Source organism: Arctopsyche grandis, chromosome 2 (assembly GCF_051622035.1).
Source record: "Arctopsyche grandis isolate Sample6627 chromosome 2, ASM5162203v2, whole genome shotgun sequence".
Lineage (NCBI taxonomy): Eukaryota > Metazoa > Arthropoda > Insecta > Trichoptera > Hydropsychidae > Arctopsyche > Arctopsyche grandis.
The window spans coordinates 32,033,736-32,044,580 of record NC_135356.1 but is presented as its reverse complement, the minus strand read 5'-3'; the positions used below and the strand labels follow the sequence as shown (position 1 = coordinate 32,044,580).

The 10,845-nt window shown below is 35.4% G+C and overlaps 1 protein-coding gene across 1 annotated transcript; it reads left to right on the top strand.

The window, feature by feature from the left end:
- Positions 1–3,773: 3,773 nt before the first annotated feature.
- Positions 3,774–9,312, top strand: LOC143921141 (uncharacterized). Its single transcript, XM_077444299.1, has 4 exons — positions 3,774–5,520; positions 6,199–6,249; positions 6,670–6,743; positions 7,102–9,312. Exon 4 carries the CDS (start codon positions 7,117–7,119, stop codon positions 8,665–8,667), a length of 1,551 nt encoding a protein of 516 aa, XP_077300425.1. The 5' UTR covers positions 3,774–5,520; positions 6,199–6,249; positions 6,670–6,743; positions 7,102–7,116; the 3' UTR covers positions 8,668–9,312.
- The last annotated feature ends 1,533 nt before the right edge of the window (positions 9,313–10,845 follow it).

Below are 10,845 nucleotides of genomic sequence, written 5' to 3'. Positions count from 1 at the left end.
CATCCAAGCCATCGCAAACCTTCACTACCAACGCAGCTCGCCCAAAATAAGCAACCTGGTAGAGAACAAGACTTGGACCGGCATGCAACACAAGACCCGCTGTCGAGACAACTTTCTCCAGCACAACCGGACAAACAACGACGCCATCGAGTCAATAGACTCCAACACATCAAGATTCCCACAAAATCACACACATCGTTAACACTCACCGGAGAGCCATGTAGGAATCTCGTCGTCGTCATCGTCATCGAAACCTTCGAGAATATTCCGCAACAACAAACTACATTCCCGAAACCCAGACGATATGCACCTGCAGTCGTTATATTAAACTCAGGCGGAACGCCCCTACCAGTCGAGTGGAACCAAACCGGTCGAAACACGCCGCCACCATTAAACTACATCGAGCGGAACACCGCCCAGCATTCCAGAAAATTCGACGCCTCGACGAAAACAAAATTCCTCTCGTACGCGTCAATAACCACTTCCATCAAGCATTCCAGAAAATTCGACGCCTCGACGAAAACAAAATTCCTTTCGTACGCATCAATAAACTAAATGCTCGTACGACCACTTCCATCAAGCATTCCAGAAAATTCGACGCCTCGACGAAAACAAAATTCCTCTCGTACGCGTCAATAACCACTTCCACCAAGCATTCCAAAAACACTATAAAAGGAGGTACAACCCAAACCACGCCAGTCGACCCACAACAGCAAGCGTCGACACACAGCACCAGACCAGTCGACCCACAACAGCAAGCGTCGACACACAGCACCAGACCAGTCGACCCAGAGCAGCAAGCGTCGACACACAGCAGCAGACCAGTCAACATACAGCTCCTGACCAGCCACCACTACACTACGCGGACTTGGAAGATCAACCAGCCGGACGAGCCAGCAACACACTGCCGTATCCAGAGACCTTCCGTACATAGCTGAATGCTGAGCCAGCGACACTCTACCATATCCAGAGACCGCTGAACGACATACTTTTGCCCACAAATACCATACCTTTGTACAACCATAGGCAAACAATAAAACTTTATAAAACTAGCACAACAGTGTTTCGTTAGGCCGGGATACGGTCAACACACATGTAACCCGCCTACATTGGTACTAATCCGACGTGATCTACGCAACCTTCTGATCATCCAACAGCGCTGTCAACACACATCGCTACCCCGCCTACATTGGTGACCCCATCTTTGAACCACACAACAGTGTTTCGTTAGGCCGGGATACGGTCAACACATCGTACCCCGCCTACACTTTGTAAAAAAGGTTCGGCAAACCTTTAACAATGCATTTACAATCTTTGAACAATACGCGGCACCTTTTGGGTCCGGTGACTAGTAATCACCGAACCATTTTTGTTAGACGAAACACTATAGCGTTGTGCACAAAAAATGGTTCACTATTGTCAACCATCTTTTTGCCCTCTTGCTTTGTAGGGTATGTACATACATATGTATACATTTTTTGAAAAAATATAAATATAAAATTATATATGAATGCATAAGCTAAAAACCAATAAATTTTATTTTTTAGTTTATGCAATGATATTGCAAGCCACCGAATGGATGATAACACCTGTAACCCACTTGAATGACTTTTCCGGGAGGTTAATGAATTTTGGTATGTAAAAAGTAATAAATTTTGAACCTGTAATGGAAAAAATAATTTTAAAATTATATGATTACCTCTTTAACCCTTAAATTAATTCCTGAAAGTCTGGCCAGTCAACCGGTTAATGAAGTATTTACATTCAAATGACCAAAAAATGTAGTATTTCTACTAGCCGTTGACCACTTGTTCTAAACCAAGATAAGCATAAGTTAATTAAAAAATAAAAATCTTGAAAAATGACTATTCCCTGAATGATGGTACTCATGGTGAACGGATTATTGCGCAAATTGCGACCGCGCGCACAACAATCGTTGCCACAAAAATCGCGAATACGGAATATCTGGCACTCGAGTTCTCGTTATTACAATATTTGGCGTGGAGTTTTTGGGTGCCAGATGTTCCGTAATCGAGATTTTAATAATTAATAATCACAGAACTGGTATTCATATGTTGCCGATTGGCGTTAATGTAGTGGATAACGACAATAACTAGAGTTTCCTTTATCACAAACTCGCGATGAATTATACAAAACCCAATCATATTACTCATTATTACGGTAAATAGATTATTTCGCACATTGCTATCGCGCACACGACAATCATTGTCACGAAAATTGTGAACACGGAATATCTGGCACTCGAACTCTCTTTAGTGCGATGGATAGAATTTTTGGGTGCCTGATAATCACCGAACCCATTTTTACATTAGTTTGTTAATGGAACTAAAATCACTCGCAATCCATAATTAGATTTTCAAATGTTTCACTTTCACTTAAAATTGTAAGACAACGGTCAGCGAATGTGTAGCGTCTTTTGGCAATAAGCTAATGTACTAAGTCGGAATAAAATATTTGCACCCCCTTTTTTATGTTATGAAACAAAGATATTGCTAAGTATGTCCTAATCACAGTGAATGTACCATTTATTTCTTCGGTTTCTAATTTGATTCCCTATCAATGGCATATTTATTTTGCTAGAGCCCCTCAGGCACGGCGTTACAAATTTCTGAGATCCTTATTTATTTTACATATGTAGATATATACCAGGAAGGCTTGACAGGAAGACCCCAATGTGCCTTCCTAGACAATTAATAATAAACAATGCAGTATTTTTATTACACAAATCACTGTATTTCGAGAAGCTGAAGAACACGAAATTAACAATTTATTAATTTATTAATAAATTAATCCATTTATGGATAGACATCTATGGATACTTGTACATATTTTTTTACAAGTTGTACATATATTAAATATACAGAAGATGATTTTTTTTTGCCAATTTTGAGGAACCGTTTCAACAATGATTAGATAAAATTGGCAAATTCTGACAAGAAACAATCGACTTGGAGTCACAAATATCCAAATTCGATCCTGGGCTAATATATTAAAGATTAGCACAGGATCGAACCCAATCAGTGGCGTAGCGTGAATTCCCGGTGCCCCCCCGCAATATATTTTACGGCGCCACACCTCCCCCCCACCCCCTCCCCCATATATTAATATTAGAAAAATAACTTTCCAAATTAGTATTTATACTTTTTTACGTATCGATATGTGTACCTATATATCAAAGTGCATTAAAGTTTAATCTGGACGACCAACAAGCAGTGCACAATCTGTTTAAAGTCTCCGTCACGGGCCCGAATGTGAAACGTCCGAAAACGCAAACATCGGAAGGCAAAGATCGAAAATCAAAAGATCAAAAAAAAGGGTGCATGGTAAACGGTACATACTCACTTAATTTGTGCGAGCAGGATACAACAGGAACAAGAGAAACGGGCTTTTCCTCCCATATTGATGTGCGCGCGCAGAATACGGGAGGAAAATCCTGTTCCTCTTGTTCCTGTTGTACCCTGCTCGCGCAAATTAAGTGAGTATGTACCGTTTACCATGCACCCTTTTTTTTATCTTTCGACTTAAGATCAGACCCAAAAAATATAAACAAGAATAAGAGAATTCTCAGCTAATAGGTTGAAGTGGCACTGACGTTCAAAAGATGGAAAAAAGACGGTAGTCTTCTAGCCCTATTGGCATAGATCAATTACACAATGAGGATAAATTCAAAATATGTTAATGTATGTACATACACATATAGTACAGATAGGCTGAAAAATAAGAGAAGTTTTTAAAAAAATTACGGAACAAATGAAAAAATCCGTGAAAAAGGCGCGCTTCGTGGCGCCCCCCCTGCATTGCGGGGTCTGCGGGCGCGGTAGTTATGCCACTGAACCCAATATTCTCTTGGTGCTAAACATAAACGCAATCAGTGAGCCATACTGATGGGTACCTCAGATAAATACATACTAGAATAAGAGAAAACAAAAAAATGAGGTTAGTAACGTTAATAATTGCGTTACGCTTACGAGGGTATAGTTATGAGATTTTAAAATCATTTTACAAAAGTAAAAAATGCAGGTTATCTTGAAAACTGTAAGGCTTTGTATTATGGGGTGACGCGAAAATTGGTCCACTGCCAAAATGTACACGCGACAATTGGTTCATTACCAATTATGTATTATGGTAAGTGTAATGACCTCTAAAAGCACCCTGTATAAAAATGAAGAAGCTTCTCTTTCTCCTCAGCTCCATAAAACATGATAAAGCTCCTCAGAACAATTAATGAAAAATTGAAAATCGTCTAATTTGTAACAAATCTCTTCTATGAAGACCACGAGATGGTGTAAGCTTGAATATTCAATTCAGACTGATTTGATTCAAATATTTTCAACCATCATTCGCATACTTTCTGTCGGATACCGAATGAAGGCGAAAGCCTTCTGTTCCGACCAAGTCTTCATGGTCAGCTTTCGTGGCGTTACGACCAAAGGAGCCGTTTTGGAGGGAGATCGGCGCCGAGCGCGCGTCCCCGCCTTCTATTCGTTTTCCGCGTCGGTCGAGTGAACATCTCTGTTCGCTACCGAGTTGGTTCCCACCACCGAGTCCCGATCAGCTCAGCCTTGATCGGCAGACGATACTGGAAGTACAGCTTCAGTATACGTCCGGTGAGAAGTGAGGAATTCCTGGTCTCTCTTCGTCGAAGTCAGATCACGTAGCCACGTGGTTGAGTGAGGTTACCATAACCTCTTGAACACGTGCGCGCTAATCTCAAGTCGGACTCCCCCCCCCCCCTTTTTCTGTCCCCCCTGCTTGATCTCTGTATATACATATATATATAAAATACAGTCACCATACAAACAGAATTATAACCTGTTTTCATTACTATTCACTTTCCCGCCTTTGTCCCGTATCACCCTCACTTACGCACACTGTACGAGAGAGAGAGAGATATACATCGAGCCGAGCCGACAGCAGCAGAGACCAGACCGCAGACGACGACCTGTAGATCCCTTGGAGGAGACCAGTCCCGCCCACGCTTACCACGAGCTTCTAAGAAACCGACTTCCGGGGTGCTCTCGAGTTGAACATCCCTGGAGTCTGTACACCTTCTACGATATTTTAAGAAAACATTATTTGCACATGGAGCTCAAGGCTGCTGATATTCCTGATATAAATATGGTGTATTCCAATATATTCCAGTTCCAGTGTATATTCCAATATGGAGCAGTGACATCGCATGGGGGAAGTTGCAGACCGCACCAGGGTGTCACCATCCTGGGGGGAGGGGGGTGACACCAAATGAAGAATATAATTTGATATGTATTTTCTTATGGAGGAATTTATTAAGATTTAGTTTGTTTAATATTAGTTTTTTTAGTCGGGAAACGAGAAACGTAGGGTTGGGAAAGGGTGACTCCCCGACTTGCTACACAGGGTAACACCATCGCTTGTGACGTCACTTCATACGCATTCGGTGCGGTGCATAAATCGACTAGGGCTGCCCACCCAGTCGTCCCCGGCTTGATTTTAAGTCGATCTTTTCTCCATTCTTAAAATGTACGTATGTTGATAAATGTTACCCGAAAATATCTGAAACACAACCGACATATTCGTTGTGCATATGTTTCAGATAAATGAATGATGTATCATATCGATGTGCATATGTGCATATATACATATATGTAGATTAATATCCAATCTTAACGAATGCGACACAAAAATCGATCTGTTGTTAGGGCTCTACGAGTCTACGTACATATTTGGCCGAATCTGTTTTTCTAATAGAACAATAGATTATTAAATATGAATATTATAAAATCGGATACACGAAATTCTTTGAACGATAAAAATCTTGACCTGTAGTGAATTTATCTTTCATTGTAAATCCCAAAAATATTTCCAAATCCGAGGAGTGTCAACGATCTGTTGTAGCATAAACCATGCTTATTTTTAAAATTGTTATTTTTTCATAAGCATTATGTATTTGTTAACGTTATATAAAACATATCCCCCCCCCCCTCTATATACATATGTATGTTGGTAGATTGCGATATATTTTCATAGAGAATAGTTGGACGAAAATATTAGCTTTATACCAGGGCAGCCGAATTACAAAAAGGTTTGGCTGCCCCGGTATAAACTATCGAGAGTATATTTTTTTCCAAAAATAAACATGTCTTTTAAATACAATAAACTAAGAATATTAATACTTTAATTTATTATATAAATTTTCAGATAGATCATCAGAAAACAAGTCAAAATATCCAGATTGGGATCAAAATTGAGGTAAGACAAGTATGTTCATAATAACGACATGTTAATATTCAAATATTTAACAAAAAAGCATTTCGTCATAATGAATTTCTCCATTTCATAAAAATCTTGGTATTATTAAAGATAATATTTTTTCAAATTATTATAGTATTATTAATTACAGTATTTTTTATTATAGTATTATTAATCATAGTATTTTCAAGGTTTTTCGTAGTTTCACTTGTTTTAATATTGAAATTTTTAAGTATAATATTTCAAATTATATTACTTTAAGATGTAGTATTTTAAATTTTTAAATATTTTTAATTATAGTAGGTATATTACTTATCTAGTATACATATACAGTATTTTTAATTTTAATTTAAGTTTTCACGTGTTTTACACACAATCAACTAGGATGATTAATATTTTTACTTTAATATGAATTTTCAGATAGACGGTTATTTTACGATAAGCTCGTAGCATCAGAAAAAAATCACAAAATCTGGATTGGGATCAAAATTCAGGTAAGACAATTATATTCATAATATCGACATGTTAATATTGAAATATTTAAGAAAAACCAAATTTTCGACATATTGAAGTTCTCTTTTTCATAATAATCTTGTATGGGTGAGAGGGTGGTATTATTTTTTTGAATTAATTATAGTATAATTAATTACAGTATTTTTTTATTATGGTACATTAATCATAGTATTTTTTATTTTAATATTTTTTATTATAGTATTGTTTATTATAATGTTTTAAATATAATATTTTTGATTTTGAAATTTTAAATTATAATATTTTTAGATGTAGTATTTTAAATTCAAATATTTTTAATTATGGTATTTTTAATTTTTATTTATTATTTTTAAATTTCAGCGATCCAAAAAAAAGATGGGAGTTTTTGAAATTCATAATGAAGATGGACGGGAAGGATTCCAGAATGATAGTCGAATCGAGGTGACGAGAAAAACGGTGTTCAGCGAAGATGGAAAACAATACATCGAGGGAGAGTGGCAGGAAAACAATTTAACAAAATTATTATCCTGTCAATTTAATACTAGGTTCACCGATGAAAAGACGTTTTACATCAGAAACCAAACTCCAGAATATTTGTTTATAATAGATCATGAAGATTTTATTGCTCGTGTAAAAATTTCAGATACAACTGGTTTATATGTGAAAAATAGCTTTTTGGATAACCGTATCATATGTGAGCTTTTATTTAACAAAATTAAAATAACGGAAATTTTTAAAGATGGTTTAATGAATAAAAAGAAACATTGCTACAAAGATTTTATCTCACTTATCAGTGACATTTGCCATAAGATTGGTTATGATATCGCTGTCAATGATGATATTTTACAAATATATATTGAAATTGGAAACATAAATGAAGAAGATGTGCTACTTAAGAATGATTTGATTATGAATAAACTCGTCGAAAATAAATATGTTTCAGAGGAAATCAAAGACATTGCAAGAACATTCTTGAATATATTACAGTCTATTGAAAAAAGAAATGACACACTACCAAATATAGAAATTGCCGAAATTGAGGATTTCAATCTTACCGAAGAAGTGACAAAAATCATCGGTGAAGGACTAGAACACCATAAAAGAACTTTACATGACAATTGTTTTATTTTTTTCGACAATTACAACTTCAAGGATCTATCAGCAGAGCAGCTTCTATTTATAACAAAAAATGACATGAAAATGATGTCAGATCTTGCATCTGTCTCTGACAATAAATGTTTTTCTAAAATTTTAAACCTGTTTCAAGCCCTTTTCATCGAAAAAGTTGAATCCGCTACGAAATACGTTTCTTATAGAAAAATGGCACCAATGTTCAATTCAGTTACTTATTACATTTTTAAAAGCTTCACCGAGCTTATCGAAACCATAAGCAGTATTACAAAAACATCTGTTGAAGATACTTTGAATATCATACAAACAAATTCTACTATAAACTGGGAATCCCCTTGTTCCTTAGATTTGTCCATGGAAAGACAGTGTCGCTTCCTCTTTCAATTGATTACGTTTTTCAGTAAAGGTTCATACTATGAATACACTTATGAATACACTTTTAAATTTTTAACGTCTAAAAACGTTTTGAGTAAACGCAACGTTACTCATGAAAATTTGAGGAAATTATTAAATTTAAAAGTTAGCCTTCGTATATTTAATGTTGAATTTGCAAGTATACCAGAAGACCGACGCATATGGTTATACTTACTCGATGATGCAATGTCCATAGAAGGGAATGATTGCTGTTTTGAAAATTTCCAACCCGTGTTGTCTGATTTTGTGAATTACATCAGCAAATCCGATAGCTCTTTGGAAGTATTTCGCATCTTCACCCACAACCTCATACAGTTTATCGTAAATGGAGAGCGATGTTTGTCATATTTTAGGAATCTTGATGTGTCGGAGTCACTTTAAAAATTTTGTTGTATAAAAAAAAGTTGTCTTGTCTGAAAAATTACTGTACTGTTATTTTACAATCATTGATGTATGTATAGCATAAAGAGGCTAAAAATTTTTTGAGATTTTATTCTCATTTTGGAAATTTAGTGTATGAAAATGCTGGCTACTCCTGTCCAAAAATTATTATGTTGTAAATTTTGCAATCATTTATAACATAAAGACGATGGTAATTTTTTAGATATTTTCCGCTAATTAAAATTTTCTTTGAATAAAAAAAGATTGGTTATCCCAGTTCAAAAATTATTATCAGAGTACGGATAGCCAAGGTGCCGCTCATTGTTCAATTGTTGTAAATGCTTTGTAGAAAAGCTTCGGCAAACCTTAAACCTTCATATGTTTGCGGATGATACGTTAGTTTATATTGTAGGTGATGATGTTTAGGGAATTACGGTATTTAAGTGATTGGTTATGTGAGAATAAACTGAAAGTGAACTTAAGTAAGACTAAGATGATGTGGATGAATAATAAAAAAGTTGTGAGTGATGTGATTATGGATGGGAGAGTGGTAGAAGTAGTAGATAATATTTAGTATTTGGGCATTTATTTGGATTGTAAATTAAGTTTTAAGGTGCACGCAGATTATATTATTAAAAAAATGGCAAAAAAAGTTGGTGTACTTTGTAGGTTAAGAAATTTATTAAGAATAAAAAGTAAAATATTTATTTATTTATTTGGAAAATTTACAGTTTATTAAGTTACATAGATTGATAGTAAAAAAACATAATTATGTTAAGTAAACCATTAATAATTTTCACATATAGGTAAAAAAAAGAAAAGCTCAAACATTTAAAATAAGAAAAAAAAATGATAATAGAGTAAGATAGTTAGAGAAAACAAAAAGAAAAAAATAGAAATAACAGTATAATAAAAATATCAAAATAATAAGAATAATAATATGATAAAAATTATGAAATAATAAAAATAATATAATATATAACAAAAAACAAAAAGACAAAATAAAAATTCATAATCACAATCGTAAATTTTCAATAAAATTAATCATCGAAAAACAAATTTGCAATAATCACTCTAGCTTGTATAGCATTAATATTAAATAAGTCAAACATAGAAATTGTTAAAATTAGTGTGTTGATGGTGGAGCTTGCATGCCAGATGAATGAGCTTCTTCCATAATTAGAAAAAGTATTAGGTATGTAAAGGAGCTCATTACATCTAGTCATTCTATTTGGCACACGCAATGATAGTCTGCTCAATAATTGAGGACAGTCGATCGAGCCGTTAAGGATGTTCAAAACTGTTGAGATGTCAGCTATCTCCCTTCTTTTGACAAGTGGAAGTAGATGCTGACACCTACAAGCATCTTCATAGGAAGTATAGGATAATCCAAAACGGCTACTGATGTACCTCAAGAATCTCTTCTGAATGCGCTCCAATCTGTCTCTTGCACCAGAGTACTCTGGGTTCCAAACTTGGGATGCAAACTCAACAATACTTCTTACGTATGCACAATATAGCATTTTGTATGATTTAATAGAAGTAAAGCATTTGGAGGACCGGATGACGAACCCGAGGGCCTTCGACGCTCGAGCTACAAAATTGTCAATATGTTTACCAAAGGATAGATCAGAGTTTAAAAAGACTCCCAAATCCCTAATTTCCGATACCCTTGTGAGTCTATGTCCGTTGATTGAATGAGGAAAGTCAACTGGACATAGTTTTCTGGTGAAGGTTATGCAGGAGCATTTTGCTACATTAATTTCCAACTTATTTATGCTGCAATAAGCCTCTAGCCTGAACAAATCATCTTGTAGGGCCAAAGCATCATTTCGGTTGTCTATTCTCTTGAAAATCTTCATATCATCAGCAAATAATAGTACACTTGAATTCTGAAAACATTTTTCAATATCGAAGATGAAGATATTGAATAATAGAGGTCCCAAGAGGGAGCCTTTCGGACCACCAGAAGGAATATTCATCCATCTCGATATAAATCCATTTAATAAGACAGCCTGTGATCGACGTGTAATGTATGAGGTGAACCATCTATAGAGATCACCATGAATACCGATCTGTAAAAGTTTTTCAAGGAGAATATCGTGATCAATCCTGTCAAATGCCTTACTATAATCTGTATATATATAGTATCAACCTGAGACCGATCGTTCATGGTAT

Coding starts and splice junctions, on each gene's coding strand:
- LOC143921141 (XM_077444299.1), top strand. CDS start 7,117: ATGGGAGTTTTTGAAATTCATAATGAAGATGGACGGGAAGGATTCCAG.